Genomic DNA, 27,045 nt, shown 5'->3' with positions numbered 1-27,045 from the left:
GAGAGATCATAAACGTAAAAAAGGAATTAACGAGAGTCTATTATGTAACCTTGTGGTACTCCATTGTAAATGATGTTCTCTTATGATTGTATTATTTGTGTTTTTTTTCTGTCCTTTTAAAAAATATACACAGAAATGAAATAGTAAACTCATTGGTGATTTTAATATATAGGAAGGGGACAATAACGGTTCGAATTTGCCGATTGTCTGCAAGTTTCGACAGTAAGTCTGAAGTCTATAATATCCACAGTTACATTACGAGAGAAAGGGGAAAAATACAGCGCTGTACTTTTAATCAAGCATATTTTTTAAAAATACTTGGTTCACTGTAAATAATGCATATCAACACTAAATTCGGGGGCCGCGGTGGCTCAGTGGTAGAGCGTTCACCTCTGGTGCTAGGGGTCTCGGGTTCAAACCCTGCTCCTGCCAAGTGAACTTTGTGGTGGACAAACACCGTGTGCGTGGGTTTTCTCGGGGTTCTCCCGTTTCCTTCCCACTTTCTTCATTCCACCATTTCATTCATTACTCATCATCACCGTCTCCTTTAGCCTAACCGGCATAACCGTGGGACGTAAAACTCAGACATTTCATTTCAACACTAAATTCAGCTTTTAACATTTTTAGTTTAAAATTAGTACTTTCAAACTGAATCGGCTGCCCCAGATTTGTCGGTATTGCTTTCGATATCTGTTAACCGCTTAAGAATTTACGGTAACTTTTGTTATCATAGCGTAGCGTTGTTTTGACCGTTTATTTAGGTACTATAATAGGTATTTTAGCCGTTTGTATTTTCATTGGTTGAGTCAAGCATAGATCAAAAAATTCTCCAGATGCGTTTTGGAACCAGATGGTCAATTTGGCGGTGCCAAGTGGGGTCGGAGGGGCGTGACATTGTTTTTTTTTCTTGAGGCAAATTTCAAAAATTTTTCATGCCCTTAGTTTTTAAGATATCAGATTGAAATTTTGCATAGGGATTCTGTGCACCTTTGAATACTTCTATTTTTTGAGATCCTTACGTGAACCTGGGCTTGGGCCCGAGGGGCGCAAATATATGCGTGTGTGTTATTTTCCCCCGAATTTCCGGTTTTTCACGTATTTGCCTATCTCAGGCTAATAGGTGTCGTCACCTCCTATATCATTGCCTATTTGACGCTAATAGATGTCGCCACCTGCTCTATCCTATGCTTTCCTGACCCTAATAGATGACACTATCTGCTCTATTACTTGGCTATCTGACGTTAATAAACGTCGCTATCTGCTCTACCACTTACATATCTGACACTAATAGATGCCATTGCCTGTTCTATAATTTGCCTATTTGACGCTAATAGACGTCGCTACCTGATCTGTCACTTGTCTCTCTGACGCTAATAGGTATTGCAACCTGCTCCATCCCTTGCCTATTTGAAGCTAGTAGATGTCGCTACTTCTACCACTTGCCTATCTCACACAAAGAGATATCGCTACCTACTCTATCACTTTCCTATGAATCACTAATAGATGTCGCTACCTGCTATATCACTTGCCTATTTGATGCGCTAATAGATGTCGCTACTTGTTTTATCACCTGTCTATCTAATGCTAATAATGTCGCTACCTGTCCTATCACTCGCCTGTCTGATGCTAATAGGCGTTCTTACCTGCTGTATCACTTGCTTATTTGACGCTAGTAGATGCCCCTACCTGCTCTATCACTCGCCTATATGACGCTAATAGATGTCGCTACCTGCTTTATCACTCGCCTTTTTTGACAGTAATAGGTGTCGTTACCTGCTTGATTATATATAACTAAGTTCTTGAATAACTGAATGCAAATGTAATATGGAGTTTGAAGTTGCTTGTTTGCAAACTAAAAAAGTACTCAAATTTAAACAATTACAATCTTTAATTAATCAGAAGTTTAACGTATTGTGTACAGCAGGATGAAGTTTTGTGTGAAACAATTGATACACAAGGTGAATAGTAAATCCGGGGCTATGGGTGAACTCCGCTATAAATAAAGATACGAGAAAATTGAAAGAGGGAAAAGATTTTGGAAATACATGTTTTAAACCTAAAATTCTTTTCTAGTCGCACCAATCGTTTGGGCTGGTAAGACGTTGGTAAAAATTTACTTTTTATTGCTTCAAGCTAAGGAAAAAAAGCTTAAGTACGTAATATACTAATAGTATGTAGCTTTTTGAAGCTGTATGAAGCTTCTTTCCCTTTACTGGAGCGATAAACTTAATTTCTTTTTAAATGTAGATTTCCTTAAGAGTCCCAACTGCTACAATTCCAGAGAATAGATACTTGATGACCATAGAAACTTAGTGAAGGAGGATCTTATCTGTGTAAATTTTGTTTGTTCGGTGCAGCATTACAAATACTCCCTTCAATATTTTCATTATTTACAATGACCAACTAAAACCTGAATGTGATAGAGAGACAGGATTACGAGAGTGAAAGGCATATTTAAATACTGCCTCACAAATTTCACAGCACCAGGCACTGGGTAGATATTCCAATCGCTCCCAGATTCCCATGCAGTTGTTGAACTTATGAATGCTTGCAAAGGTGTAGAATCATTAGTTCTCAGCTCCTAACGAAAGATGTAGAAATTGTAACTTGCAACGTTAAAGGGGAAAATATGCTACTCTTGCATTTGGCAAAATTCTGGAGTCCAACTGAAGGTCAAATAACGAAGGGCAGAAATCTAAGTGTGCCTAACTGATAGTAATACCTGCAGGATCCATTAGATGGCAAATTGATTTTATTTTGAAATCTTGTGCGGGTTAGATCCAGAGTTCAGCAGTGATGAAGCGAATTTTTCTAAGGTTAAGGGCGCAAGGGGTGATATGTATTAGTAAGAGCTACAGAAATCTATACATACACGTTACAACTTATTCAAACAAGCCTGTGATTGGAGCTGCGACTGGACATAACCGGACTCAGCAAGCTACTTCTTTGGGCACTCACATTACTAACAATACAGTATCGTTAGGAAATTAATTCAAAGTGTTCTAAGTTCCGTTACATAATAATGTATATGTTCCCCGCGTCATTTTTGCGTGCCCTTACATTCCGTTCGAACAGTCTCCTGGAAACGTTGCTACTTCCCATGTCATTTTTTCGTGTCCTTACATTCCGTTCGAACAGTCTCCTGGAAACGTTGCTACTCCCATGTCATTTTTTCGTGTCCTTACATTCCGTTCGAACAGTCTCCTGGAAACGTTCCTACTTCCCATGTCATTTTTTCGTGTCCTTACATTCCGTTCGAACAGTCTCCTGGAAACGTTGCTACTCCCCATGTTATTTTTTCGTGTCCTTACATTCCGTTCGAACAGTCTCCTGGAAACGTTGCTACTCCCCATGTCCTTTTTGCGTGTCCTTACATTCCGTTCGAACATTCTCCTGGAAACGTTTCTACTCCCCATGTCATTTTTGCATGCCCTTGCGTTCTATTGAAGCAGTCCATTGAATGGATAATTGCTTTTTCACGCCACTGCTTTCTTGTAAGGAGAACAAAATACTGAATTTCTCATGGTATTTCGTCTGCGAATGTATGAAATAATAATAATAATAATAATAATAATAATAATAATAATAATAATAATAATAATAAAGTAAGCTAAATCACTAACAGAATCACTAACAAAGAATAACAATATAATACTGAATGATGGTAGCGGAGAACACAAAATACGGCCCACTGTAGAGATGTAATGTCCATTATTTGTTTGAGACATAAATAGCACCAATACTGTAGCACATACCTACTCAGATAATCCAAATTTACCTTCTCAAGTAATCCACTAACTGAAAAATTTTCAAATTTTTGGAGACAGCGTTGCAAACTATCCAGAAGATGGTGCTTCTTAAACTGTGAGCGCGTTCTAAAGCTAGAAATCTCCAATAGCACAGTAACCAAAGTTTCAACATGATCCTCCGATGCCCCACATGAGTGTCTACAAGAGACAAAAACAATAATTACAAAGTATGTAGTGTAGGTTGTTACATTAAGGTGTATGTTGTACATATTTTTCTACATATAAAAAAGTACGTTATTATATTCTTGTAGCCTACTACCTGGCAAGAAAGTAAGTGTTCAGGCAATGACAAGAATTCTTTTCGTTTGGCTACAAATTTATTTTGAAAATAGCGGTGGTATGGCTACAACGTACAACGGTAATATAGTTGGAACGTACTGGACATAACATTCTTTTTAATTTATTGAAAACTAGTGATGGGCAAAACCGGTTTTTATAAAAACCGAAACCCGAAAAACCAACATTTTGATTTTCTCCAAAACCGGTTCGGTTTTTCACCGAAACTGGTTTCGGTGAAAACTTTTCGAAAACACATAAAACTATTTCTGTGGAAATGGATTCGGTTTCCGGAGAACAACGAAACACCATTCTGGTCAGAAATAGAACAAATTTTGGAAGAAAACGGAATCGCTTTTGAAGAAAACCGAAACCGGATCAGGTGAAAAACGGAACCGGTTTTGGAGAAAACCAATAACCGGTTTCGGAGAAGTCGAAAAACCGGTTTTTGTGCTCACCACTACTGGAAACTGTAGCCAAATTGTCCTTCCATTCCAAAGTAATCCACGAAACTAAATTCATTTAGCGGAAAGAACTTAGAAGAAGAACCGTCTGTGACGCCTGTTTGTGAATCTGGCATTCCTGCACTGACTGGTATAGAAAATATGAGAATTAAATTGAGTTGAGTTGATTTTGAGTTTAACGTCCCTTTCAGCAGCGAGGCTATATGAGACGGGACCTACTGAGTAACGTGGAATCCGAACCACATGAGCTTCCGCGGGAATCAAACTCGGGTCTCCCACGCCCAAGCCGCCTACGCTAAGCGCTCTGCCCTTATGAGCTCCAGAATTAAATTAGTCAAAGCAAAGCTTTCTGTGGGGAGAGGCAATGAAAGCCTGAAATACATTACGTACGAAGACAGAAGTTGTAAAACAAATAACGCATAGTGTAGATAAGTGATAAAAATATGAAAGAAGCTTTGAAACAATGAAAAATATTATAGAAGATTCAAAGTGAGAACACATAATTTACATCAATGACAACACATTTAGGGTGAAGTAGTCATGATCTGATGGTCAAAGCAAACGACTACGATTCACGTTTTCTGATTCTTCATAAGCCAATATTTTTAATATTTTACTCTAAAGTAAGGTAGAAATAACATTGTCGTAGACGTTATAATTTTGATGATGAAAACTAAATTTGTATTTGGTCTAGGAATTAATTCGTGCGGGTGGACAAGAGATGGCGCAACGAACGGAGCGTCCCACAGTTCCGTGTATCCACACATGTGTTGCAAACCCCTGTCATCGCGTATCGTTCGTAGTATAGGGCAGTGGATTAAAGCGTCAACAACACCAGTTTGTAGTTAAGTGAACATGGCGCAATTTGTGCCTGATAAAGTGTTTTTGCAGGGTGTCCTGCTGCATTACTTTAACATGCAGAAAAGTGCGACTGAAAGTCATCGTATTTTGGTGGAAGTGTACGGTGACCATGCTCTAGCTGAGCGAACGTGTCAGAAGTGGTTTGCACGGTTTAGAAGTGGTGATTTCGGCTTGGCAGACCAAGAGCGAGCTGGACAGCCAAAAAAATTTCAAGACGAAGAATTGACAGCATTGCTCGAGCAGGATTCGTGTCAAACGCAGGAACAACTTGCAGCAGCATTAGGCGTTGATCAAACAACAGTCTCCAAATGCTTGAAAGCCATGGGAATGATTCAAAAGATGTCACATTGGGTTCCACATGAATTGAAAGACAGAGACGTTGAAAGACGAAAAACCATTTGCGAATTGCTGCTTCAACGACAGAGCAGAAAGGGGTTTCTGCATCGAATTATTACGGGTGATGAGAAGTGGATCCATTACGAAAACCCTAAACGAAAAAAAGCCTGGGTGAAACCAGGTGAACCAGGTCCATCACAACCAAAACGAGATATTCACTGTGCAAAGGTTATGCTGTGCATATGGTGGGATATGAAAGGTATGGTGTACTATGAGCTGCTGCAACCGGGTGAAACTATGAATGGAAAACGTTATCGACGACAATTAATGCGTTTGAAGCAAGCTCTGGCCAGAACATGACCAGAATGGGAGAACAGACATGATAAACTTATTGTTCAACATGATAACGCTCGCCCACATGTCGCAAAACCGGTCAAAACCTATTTAGAAAATGTCGGATGGGAAGTTTTACCCCACCCGCCGTATTCACCAGACGTTGCTCCTTCGGACTACTACTTGTTCGATTGCATGAACAACGATTTGGTTGGACAGCGGTTTACTTCTTCAGAAGATATCGAAACATGGGTCTCTGACTGGATCGCTTCCAAGGATGAGGACTTCTTTCGCCACGGAATCCGTACACTGCCTGACAGATGGGCGAAAGTGGTGGCTAGCGATGGACAATATTTTTCTTAAGGTGTTTATGTATTTTGTGTTTGTACTACAGCTTCAATGTGTGCGTACCAACCGCACGAATTAATTCCTAGACCAAATATGATCGTAGAAACAAATGTATACTTAGGGGATAAAATTAGCAGGAACTACACAATTATTGCCGAGAAGTATATGCAGTTATCTCGTGCATGTTGTTGACAGCATATCATCCAAAACATTAAATCTGGCAAGCAAAACCACATAGATGCTTGTGTTCATGCACGATAACACTATTGTCCAGACGTCCAAAAATGCCTAGAAGTTGGTACAAGAACGCCATAAACTCATCAGCATGCACCATGGGGGTCCGAAGAATATTTTCTAGGGGGGGCCCAAATCCCTGGTTGCTATATTACGTTTGGTGTTTTTATTTGTATTAAGAAAATCTTAAGAAATTTAATACATTTTCTTAAGCCATGGAGGATCAGGCTCCACCCTGCCCTCCCCTTCAGGCGCCCATGGCATGGACTGGCCTACACGGTATTTTGATATCAACCCTATGGGATTTCATGGTGCACAATGGGGGAAAGGGAGAGAATAGAAACCAACTATTTCTAGAAACTCATATTCTAGACGTATGACAATACTACCTGAATAACCACGGTCAATTTTCTGCATTTGTTGTGAATATGCAGGAGCGACTACGTGTCATAATTACAGCACTCAAGTGCTTGTTCTAAATTCTAATAGGCATGTTTCGTTATCTCCATCTCTATTGATATGGTCATTTGTATGGAACATAGTGGCCATTCATGTGAGTTTAGTGCTGGTCCAACTTCAAAACCGTATGTTTCTCGGGTTCTCACGTTTTTCTTCCACTTTATCATTCCACAATTTTAATTGAACTTCAGTCGCTTACATTTATCATCGTTTTCTTCCGTTCTGAACAATTACTATTGTTGCAGAATAAGTATGAGACATGATAAACTAAATAAATCTTTTTTTTTCATTTTATAATCGTTTGTAGGGTTTCGTTCTTCAGTTACATAACTATTAGAGTAATAACGAAGGGTATGTGAATAAGAATGTCTCAATCCACTGCTGTGGGGTCATTTTATACTCATTTCTGACAGAGAATGTAATCATTATTGTGATTCTCTTTGTTCATTCTATTTCATTGTACAAGAAACCACTAACTGCTGTTTCCATTATATTTTTATCTTTACCTAGCTGAAACGGGAAACGAGAAAACAGATATATAAAAACTATATGAATTCCTTCCCTCTTAGAATATACATCACAATGAGTATGAGTAAGGGGTATTAATGGGGACATCAGCAAACGAGGGTATATATCCTCGTCTCGAATACATCACAATGAAAGTGAAGTGATAAAAACAAATAATGTAACCCCTATTTACTCTCTACCCTTCATTTCGTGTCAATGAAGGATACATTTCGACTTAAGTGGCATCGAGAGTGTCACTATTCATTTCAGCAACCAAGAAATCTAAAGTTTGAACATCAACATTGATCGTTTTTAATTATTTTTAAATGCCAGCACTCAGTTTTACTCCTTCCCTCCAACTTGGAATATGAATTTTAGTCATATTTGCTTTTATAAAATTGACTTTATTTTGCATTTTAATAATAACCAAATATCAATATATCTAGATAATTTATTCTTGATTCTGTTTCATCTGGGCTCCGCTAGTCCTTTGTGTTATGTGATTTATATTCAGTGTTCGAAGTGGAAAAAAAGCAGGGGCGGAAAGTTTTATTACGATTTTGACGCGACATACCGGTTATCTAAATGTTGAAATACAGTGTTGGTGTGTTGCCTAAAAGATTGCATTTCTATTTCCATAATGAATCAAAAGAGAAATTTTTGTAGTTACGGGTTGAGTATGGAGAGGCTTTGCTTACGTCTGCAACTTTCTGAAAAGAATAATAAAAAACGACATCCCTATGATGCAACGATATCCCTATATGTTGCATTATAGAGAACTACACACGAAAATGCTCTAATACGGATTTTTTAAAATATTAACAATTTTGAAACAATTTCCCACGGGTAAACTTCCGGACTCCTCACTCGACTGAGGTATTCCAGACACCCGGAAGGTTGTTATCCAATTATTAAAAAGACGCAAATATAAGTTTTAATGAAAGTACATAAGCTCCATCAATTTAATATTCTTGACACACCAAACAATAACCGAACACTTAAGCAAAATAACATATTTTTTGGATTGCATCAACTATTTTTTTTCTCGTAAATACCGAACTCAGTTATGTAGAGCTGTTTCTTTACCATTAAAGAGTAGACAAAAGAAGTTATGGCGAACTCATAATAATACTTCCCGACTTCGCGATTGACGCAACACTTTTTATAGAGATAGTTTAGCTAAGGGAAATAAAATTTGAAGTACTCATCAACTATCTTCATAAATATTGTTGCGGAAGTACCTGAAGATTCTGAAACATGGATATTTGTATAGGACATATATTAGTTCCTAAGTGAAGTCTTGACCCGACTACTGTAGGTCCCATGATATTGAAGCTATAGACCTTTAAAGTTCATTTTTCATGTTTTTGGGAGCCTATAACTTCAAAACGAAGCATTTGTGCACTCAGATTGGTCTATACTTTTTGTGTTATCTTGGTGTCAGGAATCACCTCCCAAATGTTGTCGGTGTTGTTTTGAAACATTCTGTGTAATTGACATGTAGAGAACAGACAAGAGGTATAATAAACAAAGAAGATAAAAGTTTGCGCATTGTATGCAGATGTACCAAACATTTAGAGGGCGTATTGTTATCAGGACAGAAAGAAAGCGCAGTTGGTGTAGTGAAGAGTGTCACACTTACACGGATATTTCCTTCTTTTTATCATGGGTTAAAATCCCATTTACGAAAAAACTATCATTTGTAAACAACTTTCATTTTTTTTTACAACAAAAACTAAACAATGAACATGGAAGCTGACGCGGCTTTTGACAGTAAATTACAGCGTATGTTACTTAAGCATATGTGCTCTTACATTAAGTGGTTGTGAAACTCGAAAGCTTGCTTTATAATAACTGATTGAAAAGTGCACTTAACCAAGACTTCCTTTCTTCCTATCTTCAAGAATTGACAAGTTACAGTATCTCCACATGACTGCCTCGCTTGTAACTAAACTTCGCAACCTAGCTCTCTTCTTGTGAAGCTTATTTTATTTTTTAAAAAAGAGAACGAAAACATTTACATTTATTTTATCTAATCCAGTACAACTAAAAGTGAACAGTGTGTTAGTCTCTGTGGCTAAGTGTCTAATGCGTTGGTTTACTACATCTCTTACCATATTGTAATATCCTATGTGATGTCGTAAACAAGCAGTTCCACGCTTCAATGTTTACAAACAACACCACATGGTTCGGCAAGAGGATCTTCCACCAGAGGGACCTGCTATCACCTGCAGACGACGTTTAGCCCCTCCTACGGAGCAGAAGACGAAATCGAAGCAGAAGCGCCACCGCCACCCAAGGGACGCTATAAATTGGGCAGAAGAATCCAGCTCAGTACCAGTTTTCTGGTGACCCTCCTACTGTCTGCTTCGGGACTTTAGGAGTAACCTATCCCAGGGCCTCTAGTCTGCTACGGGACTACGCCTATCCTTTCTCCTGGCTTTGCCTGCTTCGGGGCTCTGTCTGGGAATCCAAACCTCAGCCACTTTGCCTGCTTCGGGGCTCTGTTGGCCATCTAACCTACCCATTGCTTGCTTCGGAGCTTTGGGAACCTAATTCCACTCCACTTTGCCTGCTTCGGGGCTCTGTTGGAGATCCTGTCTGCGACCTTACGGTCAAAGACTACCTTTTACTTACCTTTTTAAATAGAGACCAAACTGTATAGTATTTTTGTACAAATACTCATATAGTGGATTTTTATAATAAAACTGGTAGTGGGAGTCGATTCCGGACACTCTTTTTATTAACTGCTCTACCTCTTCCTTATATGTGAGACAAAAATACACAAAGTTTTACAATATTAATACCTCACAAAATTACGAACGACATAATTTTATATCAGGGATTAATTTGATCGACTTCGCATTGGTGATTTGTTAGTCCCTCCCTGAAAGCAAAATTGATCTAAATTGGAGCAGGTAATTTGATCGCATTTGATTGCGAACAATCAGTGTTTGATCGCCACACGTAATGACGCAATACACACAATTTTGTAGGAGGTTAACAAATTAATCTGTTAACCCGCATGAAAGCAACATTGAGCGGATCTGGCCAAATTGCTTGATCATCGTTTGATAGCCTACTATTAGCGTTTAATTGACCAGTAGTGGCTTAATACGCATAATTTTGAGAGGTGCGCTTGCTGATCTTGTCTTACGTACCCTCGCTGCCGACATAGAACTTAAATTCATTTCAAACCAACTATGAATCTAGTGCCGAATGGATGGTGGTTATAGACATATAGACGGGAGATCACCTGAAAAAATGTCTGCTGCAATGTTTCATCACCTTAAAAAATCATAATGTGAAACACTCCATTTTAAATAGATATGATATTTAAGTCAAATAACGAAGGTATTATCTTGTTTCCGAGGAATTAAAAATTCTATCTGATGGTTTCGAAGGTTGCTAACATCTTTGTCAGCGACGTCTATTACCTGCTCAAATTGTAAATGTATTTGGGTAGTTCCTGTATAGGAAGTCCTGTTCTATGGAGTCCTTCTGAGAGAAAACAACAAATGAAATTTTTACTTTTTAAAGTATGTTGAACCTGGCCTCTGTAAACTATATGTTACAGAATGAATAGGGCTTTCATTACTTGAAGGCTGATTTATGATTGTAAATAAAATACTAGCAATAGTATTGGAAGATAAATATACATAATGATCGTCTGGAAATTGGTGTTCGAAACATTGTTGAGGTGTGCAGTGCCAAAGGCAGTTGATAAAGCGACTAGTTGTGGCACTATGCGTAGTTAAAGTGTCCAAGGATGACCTAAACCATGTTTCCGATATTTGAATAGTGTTCTTGGACACAACTCAAATGGTCTGGCGAAAATGAAATGAAATGAAATCTTTAACTTTTACGTCCCACAGCTATGCCGGTTAGGTTAAAGGAGACGGTGATAATGAGAAATGAATGAAAATGGTGGAATGAAGAAAGTGGGAGGAAACGAGAGAACCCCGAGAAAACTATCAGGAAGGTATCCGTAGAAGTGGGCTTAGTCGTCCTGAAGGAAAAACTACGACGCGGTATGGTGAGATAATTGTTTGTCAGGTTGTATTATTAGGTCTTGGGACATTTTCCTTACAGATATGAGCCCGTGCAAATTTAAAACTATTTGAATGGTTCAAAGACCCTTCGAGACATTAGGTTTAGAGATATTCCATTTTTGATATATGCTGTATCGCAGTTCATCTATCGGTTCAACAAAAATAACCACATGACGATTACTATGTGTTTGGAAAACAGTCCAGAACAATCCAAGAAATTATCCTGAAAGCGTATAATATGATTGTTAACGTACACTCAATAAGATATCTGTATCAACATTGTTCTCAGTGGTTTATTTACAACCCACGTATGTTCTTTCTGTTCGTATGAGGAAATATCCAACATTTATTCTCTCTCTGTGTCTCTCAATGACTCACAAATTTGGCCTTCCGCGCCCCTAGAACGAAATTCTAGGCAAACCTATGAACCTCAAATGCATCTCTGAACAAAATGTCAGTATTCAGCATTGAAGTAGAAGTAAAATAATATCAAGAATGTGCTAATATATTTTAACTTGATCAAAATTTATACTACAACTTACTTTTCGAGATAATTCTTCAATCTTGTTTTATTGATAGGTTGCTTGCTGCATATGGTGACTGACGGAAAAGGAATCTTGGACAGCGGGTGGTCAGTGCTTTCAACAACCGTACTCAACAGAGAGATCTGATAAGTCTGCCAAATGGGGATAGCCAAGTAGAACGCAGCACTAGCAGCCAGGACGAAGCAGAATGCCCATATCAATCTGTTGGAAATAAAAGCAATGCTGTAAGTAATTCTTTTGTAACTTAGAAACAAATGAGAGTTAAGTTATTCATTTTCGCAACAATAGCATCACTTAGAAGTAGTCCATTGTGGTAAGAAGTTCGCCTATGTTATAAGCCAGCTCCTTATATCCTGAATTGCTTATCCATCTGTAAGAGACAACTCCGTAACCACACTTTTCATGAGTAACACTGCAATATATTATGTGAAGAACGTGTCTGGAAGATTTAGAACAATAAGCCTAACCCAATACGATTTGTGGATCTAGTGCAGCTGTGCAATGTGAGACAATTCTATAGAACTTATAATTTTTCGGTTTCTTGGTCATTTTTCTAACCGTAAGATTATTTCTTTACTATTAAATTTGTCTGTCAGAGTTTATAGTACGTATATTGAATATTGAAGGTAGGTAGCGCCATCTCCAAAAATTATTGGATAATACTTCTATCTATATACATGTATCTACCGTATCATCTCAGCTTCCAATCTATATTCTTACTCTGAGAAAAATCCGTTATCTGGACAGCGATATATTGTACAAATATACGAAATCCTTTTGTTTACTATGGAAATCACTATGGAGCACACGTTATCCATATGCTACATACCTTTCCCGCTTAGATGTTACATCATGCAGTTGCAGGATGTCTGACACCTAATAGTCTTCCGTACACTATATACATAAAAGTACGTTACATCAGATATATATTACATAGTTCAACTTTACGTAAGATCATGACCCTATATACAGTTCTTCCGTTCGTTCGAAAAGTACGTTTATTCGGAACACTTATACAGAAAGTACGTATCAAATATACTTTTTCAGTTATACATTTGCTGTACGTTAAGTCCAAAAACTACAGGATTTACATATGTAACCTACGTTTTTACGTACGCCATGCACGTTCTTTTCTCACTATACTAGCAACTTTCAGCTCTCTATAAATAGAAAGCTTCTATCTGTACATGAAAGTATTTCCTGTACATGGTTATTTCGTTATTCTTGATATATTTCATGCGATTTAGTACCATGGTAAATAAAGAATGTCATCTGATTATATAGACGACTGTGATTGATTCTTTTCAAAATCTTTATATCTTTTGTTACAATAATTTGTCATATAAATAGTTTATATAAATAGTGAGTATGAAACTTCAGATCTTAAGAATACATACAATTATTTATTTAACATATAGTTATTGTGTACATAATGTATCTTATAATTTTACAGTAATTAGTAAACATTTAAATTTTTGCTTCATTGAAAATATTTTTCGAATTTTGACCTCAATTCAGAAAAGAGGTCAGGTCGGATTTTTAAAAATATTGAGTCATGTGAACTTTAGCATAATCACTTTCCAATCTAACAGAGAATGAGTTACTATACTGAGGGAAACATTCCTCAGATAATGGTTGATAAGTACCATGTTCGTTGGTTTTCTCTGAGTTGACCCTTTTCCTCCGACTTTTCGCATTTCACCATTTCGTTCATTATTATCATCATAACTGCTTGCTTTCCTTAGCTTTGATGTGTAAGATGGGACATGAAACTAAAAATTTCATTCCATTTTATTCATTTGGTAGTAACAGTTTAGTTTTTGTATGGTAAATCATATTGAAATTATCCTAGTTTTCTCTATGTGAACAGGTTTTGATTAGTGCTTCAGCTATTATCCCGTTTCTTCACTGTATGTGCTTCGTACGTTGTTGATATGTTTTGTTGCTCCAGCAGTTCACTTATAATGATGATTTCAGAATTGGAGGCCCCTTAAAAATACTTAAAAACTTATGTAAAAGATATGACAATATTTTATTTTTTATACATATTCCTGGGCATTATCGGCATCTAAGGCCTTAAACCTGTCGTGTGTGAGGGATGACGTCCATCCGAGGGAGTGGGAAGGAAGGTAGCGGCCTGAGAACTGTATTAAATACCATCCGGGCATCTGCCTGACGTGAATGAGGGAAACCCATTTGTTTCATGTTTTCGGCAGCCTATAACTCCGAAAGGAAGCATTTGTGCACCCAGGTTGGTCTATACTTTTTGTCTTATCTTGGTGTCAGGAATCATCACGTTGTCGGTGTTGTTTTGAAACACCCTGTATATTAGTTTAATGGTCCGATTCTAAGGGAGACGGTGAAATGATAATGAACGAAGTGATGGAATAAGAAAGTGGGATGAACCATGAGAACTCCAAGAAAATACAGGTAATTATTAATTATTTACATGTTCTTGTTTTACAGATATAAAGATGTAGGAAGATGTGAGAATAGAGCTAATGAAGTGCAGAGCGGTTATCATACCTCCTTTCTTTCCTAGATAACAAATCCCAAATAATTTACTCGATTAATAATGCTATGTAATTCAGATGCTCTGTCCTATGATGGCATAAGAAATGTTTAGCATAGTCAGTAGAAATTTGGTAAGATATAACATGCCAAATTGGCTCGGACGAATCTTCTTCCCGATGTGACGCTGTTCCCCTTCTCAGACCAGAAAGTCTAATGATGATAGTTTTTTTTAGGGGGTGGGGGAGATGAGTTCAATAACCGCGCAAGATGACCTAAAGATAAATCAGAGAAGAGTCTACAAGAATACAAGAACGAAATAACTTACTTTTTAAAGGAATTTTCTTCGCTATTTGTAAAAATCCATTAATCAAACACGGTTGTTGGTCTGCAATATTACATACGATACGTTCTGTATAAATCATGAATACAGCTAAAACATCATCATGTATTAAAAAAGCTATTCACTGCTATTAAAAGTAATAAAAGAGGTATAACCAGGGGTAAAAGTGCTGGGGAACGCGTGAGAACGTCGTCCCCCACCTTCAAAAAATAACTAAGACGTCTCCCCAGTTTCTAAAAAAAAAGTTACAATGGGCAATGTTAGGCAGCGGGACGCCATACCGCTACCTACCGTCCCCTCACTTTTTCAGATCCACTTTTACTCATGAGTATAACTTTCACCTATGAAGTGCAGGGATCAACAAAGTGTATATTTATGAAATGGTAACACAATACTCACTTTATGCACAGGCCTAGCAAGTTCTTTTTGCAAATATCGTGTAGGCCTACTTAATACTGGCTAATATGTAAGTAAACATGTTTTAAAGAATCAAGAATTACTGAATGTTGAATAATTATAGAGCGACGTTGTTATACTTATTGAATTTAAAATTAAACATATGCATATTGTGAAAATTAAAGATTAATATTTAGAGGACCTAATTATGCTGCCATTCTTTAGACAATATCCTTTAGTAAATAAATCATGAAAGACATAAAGCATGATTAAAACATATAATAAATTCCATGGTAGAAAAGTTGAATAAATAGAGCGAATAAATATTTACGGATGGTTACAAAAGGTTATTTAAAAAAAAAATATTAACATGTTACAGCCAGGGGAAAGCGGGGGGACACCGTCCTCCCGCCTCCAATATATATATATATATATATATATATATATATATATATATATATATATATATATATATATATATATATATGCATACCCCCGTTCCTAAAAAAATTCAGTGGGCAATGACCAGGGCAACTCAAAAGCATAAAAAACCTAAATGGCAGTTTACACATATGGTTAATACCTTGAACATGGTTGTGGTTGTCTAAGGGTCCAGAAGTAACTAATTTTAAAAGCATAATAAAGCATAATTTTAGAAAATAAAGCATAATTTAAAATATATAGCATAATTCTTGGAAAATTCTGTTTAACAGCAAGATTCACATATTGTAGGCTATTAATATTTTTTTAAGACCAGTATTTCCAATGCAAAATCTTTGAGAACATAACAATGTAACAATGAAAAGCTTATTTTTATTTCTGTAAACGTTTCGGTATAATCCTTTGAAACAGCGAAAAGAAGAAAGGATAAGAAGAACAAAACTTCCCGCCAATGAGCTCCTCCGTGACTAAGCGGTTAGCGTACGCGCCTTTGGCGTGGGAGACCCGGGTTCGATTCCCGGCTGGAGCTCATGTGGTTCGGATTCCACGTTAATCAGTAGGTCCACGTCTCATATAGCCTCGCTGCTGAAAGGGACGCTAAATTAAAAATCAACTCAACTTCCCGCCAATGATGAATAAACAATAGTTTTTATCTAAGTTTAACTGCTCAGTTTTGAATGATGATTCGGAATGTCCAAAAAGTGAACAAGAACTTTACACTATATTGTTATGGGTACCTCTTAAGCTTGAGCACTTTCTGTATTTTTATGGCGGCATCTTTTACTTTTCGTTTCTGTATATATGCACCTCTAAGGGCACACAAGTGATAAAAAAAGCTCGTCGAGTAAAGCATATCTCCTTGCAGTGCATTCAGTAGAAAGTTCATTAAATATGAAAGAAACTGGTTGCATAAAATATTAGTAAATAGATGAAGATACTTAGAATATTTAATATATAGTAAATATTATACATTATACACGATTAATGTAAAACAATAATTGAAATTAACAATAAAGCGTAATAAAGCATAATTTGAAAAAAAAATAAAGCATAAATAAAGAAAAAACAAAGCATAATGTGGGTTGCTCCAAAATGATGTACTATGTACAATATACAGTAATACTTTTATTTTTTTCTTGCTAGTGTCTTTTATGGATAAACTTCTGTTTCTAAAATTTCTTGACAAAAATAGGCCTATTCCAAGAGAAACTAAAAAATTGAGCAAACTTTTCCAATGCAAGTCTCTATTGTTCGAGTGATTTCTCACAATGAAAAAAAATTTATGAATATATTTTTAAAACCCCTTTAAGTAATATGAAGACTTTACAACAGGAAAAAAAAAAAAAAAACATTCTCCTTCCATTGGATGCCACGTCTAAGTAGAACGTGTGCTAGGTAACACATACGACTGTTGGAGAATGGCTGACTATTGGCGTATCTATTCTATTCACTTTCTCATGAACAATGTAACGGGTTATTGTCGATCTATGATGGGCTAATAGCAAGAGCGACCCTCAGGAGGGTGCAAAGTGGGGCGCTCGCCCCCTAGAGGAAATTGTACTTCAGAATATCGAAAATCCAATAGAATTTTTACATTAGTCACATAAAAATTTGAAACTATTTTTGAAACGTCGCTTATACTTGGCCCCCCTTGGAAACCACAACATGGTCACCCTTGACCATTAGTAATAAATTTGGCTCTCTGCCAAACCAAAGGTGGAAAACTTAAGGGAGATCTTCAGCGAATATTTCTGTGACAAAGTTTAACCCCACCTATTTAGTATCAAAGAAGTCAGATCATGTTTATTGTTCTGGAAAGCAACAAATAAGGAAAAAACAAGGATGTTATAAAATAGAGGATCTGCCCATACAACAAAATCGTGAAACCATACGTCACAGCTTCGCCACACCTACTCTGCCCACTTCGCGCCACTAAGATCGCAATGTTTCGAGCCAACAATCATGGCGGAAACGAGAGTAACCAATCAGACTCAGGCTCAGACGATGCTTAGTTGTATTTTGGCTTCACTGAGTTCATATGATAAAGATACGTATGGGCAAATCCTCTATTTTATAACATCCTTGGAGAAAACAGTGTTCCAAAATATTTACCTTTCAGCCCAATGTCTAGAAGGCTCCGAAACAAGATGTAATCCATGAAGGGTAGTTTTCCTGCAATAAATTTTGGCCTCATGAATGAGGTGCTCCAAAAATCCTCTGGACGAATGGTGGCCACTATCATTTCCATCCGTAAATACTCCCCGAAGTAATTTATTCTGTAAACTGCTTTGTAACTTTGGCGTTGAATTTGTCTTCCATGCTTGTTTATGAATCACATTTTCTTTTTGTAGGAACATCTGTAACTAAAGTTAAAACAAAAATGTCACTCAATACACATGAATATAAAACATACAATTATCAGTGTTCGTACAATACGGACATTTCTCGAATCTAAGGAAAATTAGGAGCATTATTTCGCAAATGTGGAGAAATGGAATTTTGAAATTCGAGTTCCTTTTTTCGCACAGATTTGCGTCAACGCTATTCAAAATTTCTGCATTATTTGCGATAATCGGCATTGCAGTTAATGGCTTATTGCGTTATTTGCGTTGCTTTATAATCTGCAAATATTGCAAAGTTCGTTATGGAATAACACGCCAAATTTTATGGCCCTGTTTCATTTCTCTGTTTCATAACAATAGATATTTTCAGTTCTCATTAGTTCGTTATGAAATGTTCCTTTTTAATTAGTTTGGTTTACCAAGGCAGTATCATAACGGACAGAGTTTCATGTGGAAGAAGTATCACAACAGCGGATTATTGTGAATTCTTGCTGAAACTGCGCAAAAAGTGCACTAAACCCGACCGCAGTTTAACAGAAGAAGGGGGGGGGGGGGAGATCCAATGATTCTCCACAACAACACTCGCCTGTACACCACAATGCTGTGCGTACAACGCTTCGCCGATGCCGTTCGACCTTAGACTATTAGGCCAGTGTTCATAGTTTGAGGGAAATTTCTCTAATCTAGGGAAATTTCGTAGATAAATTTAGCAACATGAAAAAAAGGGAATTTTTCGATAAAATGTAAAAAATCCAGAGAAATTCTCGTGCAGATTAATTGACCAACATAAATGTTTTTTTTTTTTCTCTTCAGAAATGAACCAATACAATAACAATAGTTTGTCTATATTTGTGTGTGTTCAAAGCAGCATAATTTGCACCCATTGTTCGGTGAGTGTATTTGTGTATTTTCTTGTTAAAGCTTTCAGTTTTACGTCTCACAGTTAGCCAGCTAGGCTAAACGAGACTACGATGATGTGAGATGAATGGAATAGTGGAATGAATAAAGTAGTAGGAAATGGGAGAACCTCATGAAAACCCACCAACATGATGTTAGTCCACTACAAAGTTCACTTGACGCGATCTGGGATCGAATCAGGGACACCACGCACTAGAGGCGGACATTCTACCACTGAGCCGCCGTGCCTCTTTGTTAAAAATAAGTGAAGGACAAAGTAAAAAATAAAAGCAAAAACCAATTGTGGCTGGCACATCCTTTTCATGTAGCTAAATGAATCTTATCACATAACTTCTGTGATGGGAAGAATTGGGCACACAACAACTAGGGAAAATTTAATTTAATAAAAGGAAAATTTCCTGCCAATTGAGGGAAATTTTCTTAAGTAAACCTACGAATACTGCACTAGGCTACGACCTGTTACCAAACTTGAAAGAACGTATGCGTGGACGTCGGTTTCCAACCTAAAACGTTATAAAATCCCATCTCGAGTGGCAGAAATTACCATTTTGCTCCTGAATTTCCCACGCTATACTAATAAAAAATTTTTGAACACATTTATTTATTTATTTATTTCAGAAAACAACAGGCGGATGCCTAATTACAGTTTTCCATCATGATAATATAATTTAAAATACACACATGATAACAAAATAATACGATTGCAAAATACTTTAAAATACATATAACATGATCTACACCTTATTTATTTAGAGTAAAATTCTGTCTATAGCTAAAAATGTCTATCTCTGGGTGCTTTTCTGACACTTTATTATACAATAAACACATTTTTCTGACAGGCGATACATCCAATGCATTAGTCCTTTGTGCTGAGAGATGGAATTAGTGCTCTCAAACGGGTCGGGTTGACCCGACCCGACCCGTAACCCGACCTGACCCGAGTCGGGTCGGGTCAGTTCGGGTCGGGTTACGGGTCGGGTCGGGTCAGGTCAACTCGGGTCGGGTTATCGGGTCGGGTCAGTCGGGTCAGTCGGGTCAGCTCGGGTCGGGTTGTCGGGTCAGGCTAATCGGGTCGGGTTGTCGGGTCGGGTCAGTCGGGTCAGCTCGGGTCGGGTTGTCGGGTCGGGTTATTCGGGTCGGGTTGTCGGGTCGGGTCAATCGGGTCAACTCGGGTCGGGTTGTCGGGTCGGGTTATTCGGGTCGGGTTATCGGGTCGGGTCAATCGGGTCAACTCGGGTCGGGTTGTCGGGTCGGGTTGTCGGGTCGGGTCAATCGGGTCAGCTCGGGTCGGGTTATCGGGTCGGGTTGTCGGGTCGGGTCAGTCGGGTTATCGGGTCGGGTTGTCGGGTCGGGTCAGTCGGGTCAGTTCACTTTGGTCAACTGAGTTTAGGTTGAGTTTAAACTCGGCTGGAGTCGAAAGCTGCTGTTTTTCACTAGCTGCCTAATTAAAAATAGCAATTTTCAATTGATTTTATAGAAACCATAAATCTATTTTGAACACTTGCAGCTAGTGTTTTTATGATAAATGCTTATTTTTCTACTTGTGTGTACTTTAATTTTTAAATGTGGAAGATTGATTTTACCAATCGACTGTAATATTAATATCTACGCCAATATGGAGTCTGGATTTAGAACAAAACTAGAAGTTGTGCCTACCGAACAATAGTAGATTTGGTCGACTTGTTTTCTTCTCATTGGATCAACTTCGATTGGAAACAAAAGAAAGGTAAAACCAGTTACGTAACTTGTTTGTATTTGTCCACGTTTTAAGTTTTCAGTTTCATATTTTGTTTTATTTAAAACTTCTTTTTTCTGAAACATTATTCTCGGCTTCCAATATTCAGAGGATGTGCTTATAACAGCTTAGTTTGCAACTACCAGGGCTTAATTTTTTGAAGGAGATAAAAAGAGTTGTGTTTTCCCTTCCTGCAAATGATAATAAAATTATGGAATGAAATTGATTCCCAATAAAATGTATTGTCAGAGTGCTGATCTTTAGTTAGTAATTGGTTTATACTAGTGCTCCTTTACTTATTTTGTTTCAAAGTACTGACGTGACGTCTACCATATTGACTAGGAACTGCTGAAAAATTCGTAGCCCAACCCAGAAGGAGTGCACGTGGATTGGTGAAGTTTTACTTATTCTTCTCTTCCCCCGAGAGTCAATATACTACCTTGTACAGTGCTCCAGCTTTTGCAGAAAAGTTAAAAAAATCTAGATTTCCTCGCACCACTGTTCGTAGCACTACCCCTATCAGATCTAAAATGGCGTCTTTCAAGTGTTATTTAAGTTTGGGAAATAAGTACACGTAATAGTTAGACGGAGCTAAATCTGCGGAATAAGAATGATGATCTAGACATTGAAATCCTGGATTATGCAATGTCAGTTATGTTCGCAGGGGCTTGATGGACAGGTGTATTCTCCTGAAGAAACAGAATTCCTTTCTTTTCATTTTCCGCAGCGTTGAACTTTGAATTTTTCTTTCAGTTTTGTAAGTAATGTAGAGATTCTGGATTAAATATCTGACCATTGAGGAGGTAGTCTACCAGTCCATACTTATACCAGAAGAATGTTCCAAACAGTTTCTCAACCTACTTCTGTGTCTTGAACTTCTTGGGGCGATGGAGAAATGAGTGCTACTACTCTATTGACTGTTGTTCCGATTCAGGATCATAGTGGTACAACCATATTTCATCTATGGTTACTATTCGTCAGCGAAATTGATCAGCATTACGGTCAAATTGGAAGAATACTTCTCTTAATGCCGTTACCCTTTTATTATCCTGACATATATTTTGGGAACCCATTATGCCGAGAACTTGCGCATACCCAAGCCATTCTGAATTATGCTACCGACGAGTTCCAAAGAAATGCCCAGAATCCCTGACACAAGTTTTTCTGAGAAGGTAAAAACTGAGAAAGCGGGGTGCAGACCTCAGACTATAATAAATATAAATAGCTTAAATTATTTTTGTCACACAAAAACTGGGGTGGCCTAGGCCCTCCGGCCCCGGGCTATATCCACCACTGGCTGAAATGCTGCAATTTTCAAGAATAATGTCACAAATTGCATCCATGATTCCAGGAAGAGTCATTGCTTTTAATCATCCTGGATGTAAAGCATAATTTGTTGAGAAATTGCTACGTTTATACTAAGCCACTTACTTCTTCACCACTATATATAACGGAGGAGAGTCCCGTGGTGTTTCACTGATTTCCTAATTAATTTACTTCGGTGACTTTCCTTGGTGGAACAAAAATGTTATAACAGTAAGAATCTGGATGTTAGTGAAATTATCTGTTTGGGCACACATAATCACTTCAGAGGCCTGAGAAACAATAAGAATTTCCTTATTAATATGAAAATTTATATTTGTACATACAGAGATGTTTTTCTAAACTACGGTTTCATATTTCTACTTAGTACCTACACTCCTTTCTGGATTGGACTACATTTTCAGCAGCTCCTCGTAAATTCTCTCTCTGGCTCTCTCTCTCTCTCTCTCTCTCTACACACACACACATATATATATATATATATATATATATATATATATATATATATATATATATATATATATATATATATATATATATATATATATACACAGTGACGTACTTAGGGGGATGGCTTCCGGGCTTAAGCCCCCCCCCGAAATCTTACTTAGTATAGTAAAGTAAAGTAAATATCTTGCAGAATTTTCACATTTCCAGGCAAAGCCCCCCTCCCGAAAGCTAGCAAAGCCCCTCCCGAAACAAAATCGTAAATACGCCACTGTATATATATATATATATATATATATATATATATATATATATATATATATATATATATATATATATATATATATAGAGAGAGAGAGAGAGAGAGAGAGAGTGATACGTAGCATATAGACGAATGTGTTACTTGTAGCATACGCGAAAGTAATTCAATTTATGTTTAGGCTTCAAAAGTTTCATTGAAAAATATTTCATGTGCAGACGTTATTTATTTGTTAGTTACAAATTTTATTTGAAATAAGTTTAATTTATAATCATATAGATCTAACATGAAAACAGCAACGAAATACACAATGTAATGTAAAATAAGTCAAACGTAATAAATAAGTTATTTTTGGTATGGCAAATAGCCGCCCCCGAAAATGTATCTGCCCCTCCTTTGCCCCCCTAACAACTTAAAGCTGGCGTTGTCACTCGAACAATATGGTATTTAGTTCTTGCATACTATTCATTGTTGGCGGAAAAATTTCTTCGTTTACTTTCTTTTCTCCACATCAAAGGATTACACCGAAAAGTTTACAGAAATGAAAATAAGCTTTTCATTGTTGCATTGTTATGTTCTCAATGATTTTGCATTGTAAATATTGGCTTTAAAAAATATTAACACAGTATGTTAAACTTTCAGTTAAAGAGAATTTTCCAAGAACTGTGCTATATATTTTAAATTATGCTTTATGCTTTATTTTCTAAAATAATGCTTTTAAAACTAGTTTCCCAATGTGAGTGCACTTTGGCGTTCACCCAGTGTCGTGACCATAGTGCTCTCAAACGGGTCGGGTTGACCCGACCCGACCCGTGACCCGACCCGACCCGACTCGGATCGGGTCAGTTCGGGTCGGGTCAACTCGGGTCGGGTTGTCGGGTCGGGTCAGCTCGGGTCGGGTTATTCGGGTCGGGTTGTCGGGTCGGGTCAATCGGGTCAGCTCGGGTCGGGTTGTCGGGTCGGGTTATTCGGGTCGGGTTGTCGGGTCGGGTCAATCGGGTCAGCTCGGGTCGGGTTGTCGGGTCGGGTTATTCGGGTCGGGTTATCGGGTCGGGTCAACCGGGTCAGCTCGGGTCGGGTTATCGGGTCAGGTCAATCAGATCGGATCACGGTTCGGGTCAGTCGGGTCGGGTCAGTCAATTCGGGTCACGGGTCGGGTCGGGTCGGTCTTCAACCCGACCCGACCCGACCCGTTGAGAGCACTAGATGGAATATGCTATTATAGGGTCTGGTTGCTCTATGTGGGACGTGAAGTTTGATTTCTGATAGTAAATATTCTGAATCTACTGTACTATGAATTATTTTATGTAAGAAAGATAAAATGAAGTGAGTTCTCCTGCTTTCAAGTGATTGTATTGAATATTTGCTTCGAAGATCTTCATACTTCTCAAATTTCGGATATATCCCTGTTTCTTTATATGTTAAAAAGCGCACAAATTTATTTTGAATATTTTCGATTTTACTTGTATATTTCTTACTATCAGAACCCCATATTATCGCTGCGTATTCCACCTTAGACCTTACATAGGCAATGTATAATGTTTTGAGGACATCGGTGTTAGAAAAATCACTTCCTAATCTCATCACAAAGCCAAGGTTCCTAAAGGCCTCACCAACTACTCTGTTGACATGAATATCAAATGATAGGTTTGACTGCAGAGTGACTCCAAGATCAGTTATATAATCCACTCTTTCAATTGGTGTTTGATTAATAGTATACACATTGCGGACATAGTTCATTTTCCTGGTGTATGATACTACTTTACATTTTTTAATATTTAACAGCAATTTGTTTGATTCACACCATTGGAAAATAGAATTTATATCGCTTTGCAAAGAAATAGCGTCTAACTCCGTGGAGATACTACGATAGATTTTTAAATCGTCAGCAAACAATAGTTTGTGGGAGGATGTTATTACAGGTGGTAAATCATTAACAAATAATATAAATGAACACATGAACTTGAAATTCGTGTATAACAGTCATTTTCTTCAATATACCAATGAATTATTAAAACTTCCGTTCGTCTACGTTTATCAAACACTTTATGAACAAGTATTTTCCTTAATTGAAAGAAACAAGTGACAATAGTGATCAAAATAAGTACATTTTGTTTTGAACTTAGTATTCCATCGCACGGTGGTACCATAAGCTGCTACTGAATGTAATTAAACTAGACAAGGGGGCGCGGTGGCTCAGTGGTAGAGCGGTCGTCTCCGGTGCTTGAGGTCCCTGGTTCGATCCCAGCTCGCGCCCTGTGGACTTTGTGGTGGACAAACATTGTGCTCGTGGGTTTTCTCGGGGATCTCCCGTTTCCTCCCACTTTCTTCATTGCACCCTCTCACTCATTTTTCATCATCACCGTCTCCTTTAGCCTAACCGGCTTAAGCGTGGGACGTAAAACTTCAAGATGTTATTTAAACTAGACGAACTTCATTCTTCAGGAATTTGGAAATTGGACGTTTCTCGTTTTATTTTCTTCCGTTAATTCTGTTCCTTCTTTCATTTCTCTCTCTCTCTCTCTCTCTCTTTAAATACCAGAGTACAATTGGGCCTAACGCTCTATGGGATTTGTCTTTTGAGATTCACTAGTCACTGTATAAAACACCTTAACATAGATTTTATAGTATCAAAATTTGACAATTAGAATTAGTTTCAAGATTATTGAAGACTCGTTTGTCTGCCCATTGCAAACTAACAATTTTGTTGGCGTCAATGAAATATATGAAAAATCTCATAAATCCTGCTAATTTTTTGCGAAAATCCCCTTTATCCCATATCAAGAAATCATTGTCAAAAAATCATAATATGGGATTTTCCCCACGCGTTGGCATCACTGTTTCCACGTTTGGAAGAACGTTCTGCAGCCGTTACCCGAACCATTCGAAACCTTCACAAAGATGGCGTTCTTGATGGAATACAAAATCTAGCCAAGTCTTGGGAGGAGGTCTATAAAGAGATCTTCTACAAACAATAAACGTATAAGTCATAGAAATTTAGTGTGCGGAATGACCGTCGTATCGTAACACTAACATTCGCCCAAAACTTCAAAGTCAGAGTCGAAATCACATTCATGTCTTTTACAGGACAGAATAGACATATATATACAATACACGATCTATGATTAAAGTGTATTATAAGAGAGCATATTTACCCTATTTATCGTTGGGTAGAATAACTATTCTACACCTGTTTGTGTCTAAAGAGTCTGTACTCCCACACAATCCTCAGATATTACCTTACTGGATTCTGTTCCATGTGTAGACCCATTTTATGAACGTAATTAAAGTAAAAACAAAATTTCAATATTGCCGTTGTTATTTCTTGCAGTTTTCTTGTTGTTTTATGCCACAATATACTTTAGAAACTGGAAAATAAATGTATTGTCGCATGACCTAATAGCAATGAAAAGAACACATCGATTGGTTTACTATTGTATTGTAAAAAGGACATTGTACCTCCCATTAAGTGTTCTTTGTTATTGCCTTTTGTGTTTACCAAACGAATAGTTGAAGTATTTCATACCATTAAGGTGATTAATTACATAACGAATCGATTAATGCATGCTTTACGCGTTGCTAATTCCATCATGGTTCAATATTTAGAATGGATGGTGTTTATTGTCACGGTTAGATTATGTTAAAGAATACCGATAGCTCTAGGATATGAAGGTCAAGGCTATGTCAATTAGAGCGCTATGTATCATACAATGAGAGCACTGAAGTGAAAACAGACATTGCCCTTTGTTGTTGGGTGAAAGTTATAATTGGATACTATAACGTTGTTAATTTTACATTTATAGCGTTCAATATTAGGCTCATTGTCATTGACTACTTGCTTACTTTCACTTCCAAGGACCTAGTCACAATAACCAGTAGTTTCACTTTTAACATAGTTGGTAGCCATACGTACTGCAAAGATGAAACCGGACATGGATCACTTGAGCCATGATATCTGTCCGGATCATCTGAGTCACATAAGTCACTATTCTTATCCGGATCATTAGGTCACGACATCTTTTCGGATAATTCATTACACTTAGATAGTGATTTTTTCCCGGATTGTCCGTATCACTTAGGTTACAATTTTTCTTCATATCATCCGT

The 27,045-nt window shown here is 37.5% G+C and overlaps 1 protein-coding gene across 1 annotated transcript in view; it reads right to left on the bottom strand.

The window, feature by feature from the left end:
• Positions 1–26,210, bottom strand: part of LOC145682697 (sodium channel protein Nach-like) — an 81,715-nt gene extending 55,505 nt beyond the window's left edge. The window contains exons 1-4 of the mRNA XM_081754085.1: positions 26,184–26,210; positions 18,028–18,278; positions 12,222–12,425; positions 3,779–3,947 (exon numbers count right to left, since the gene is read on the bottom strand). Of these exons, the coding sequence (XP_081610211.1) occupies positions 3,779–3,947; positions 12,222–12,425; positions 18,028–18,278; positions 26,184–26,210 (651 nt within the window). The remainder of the gene's footprint in view (positions 1–3,778; positions 3,948–12,221; positions 12,426–18,027; positions 18,279–26,183) is intronic.
• Between the last annotated feature and the right edge of the window lie 835 nt (positions 26,211–27,045).

Source organism: Thermobia domestica, chromosome 4 (genome assembly GCF_964235325.1).
Source record: "Thermobia domestica chromosome 4, izTheDome1.hap1.1, whole genome shotgun sequence".
Classification (NCBI taxonomy): Eukaryota; Metazoa; Arthropoda; class Insecta; order Zygentoma; family Lepismatidae; genus Thermobia; species Thermobia domestica.
This window is presented reverse-complemented; position numbering and strand designations above follow the sequence as displayed.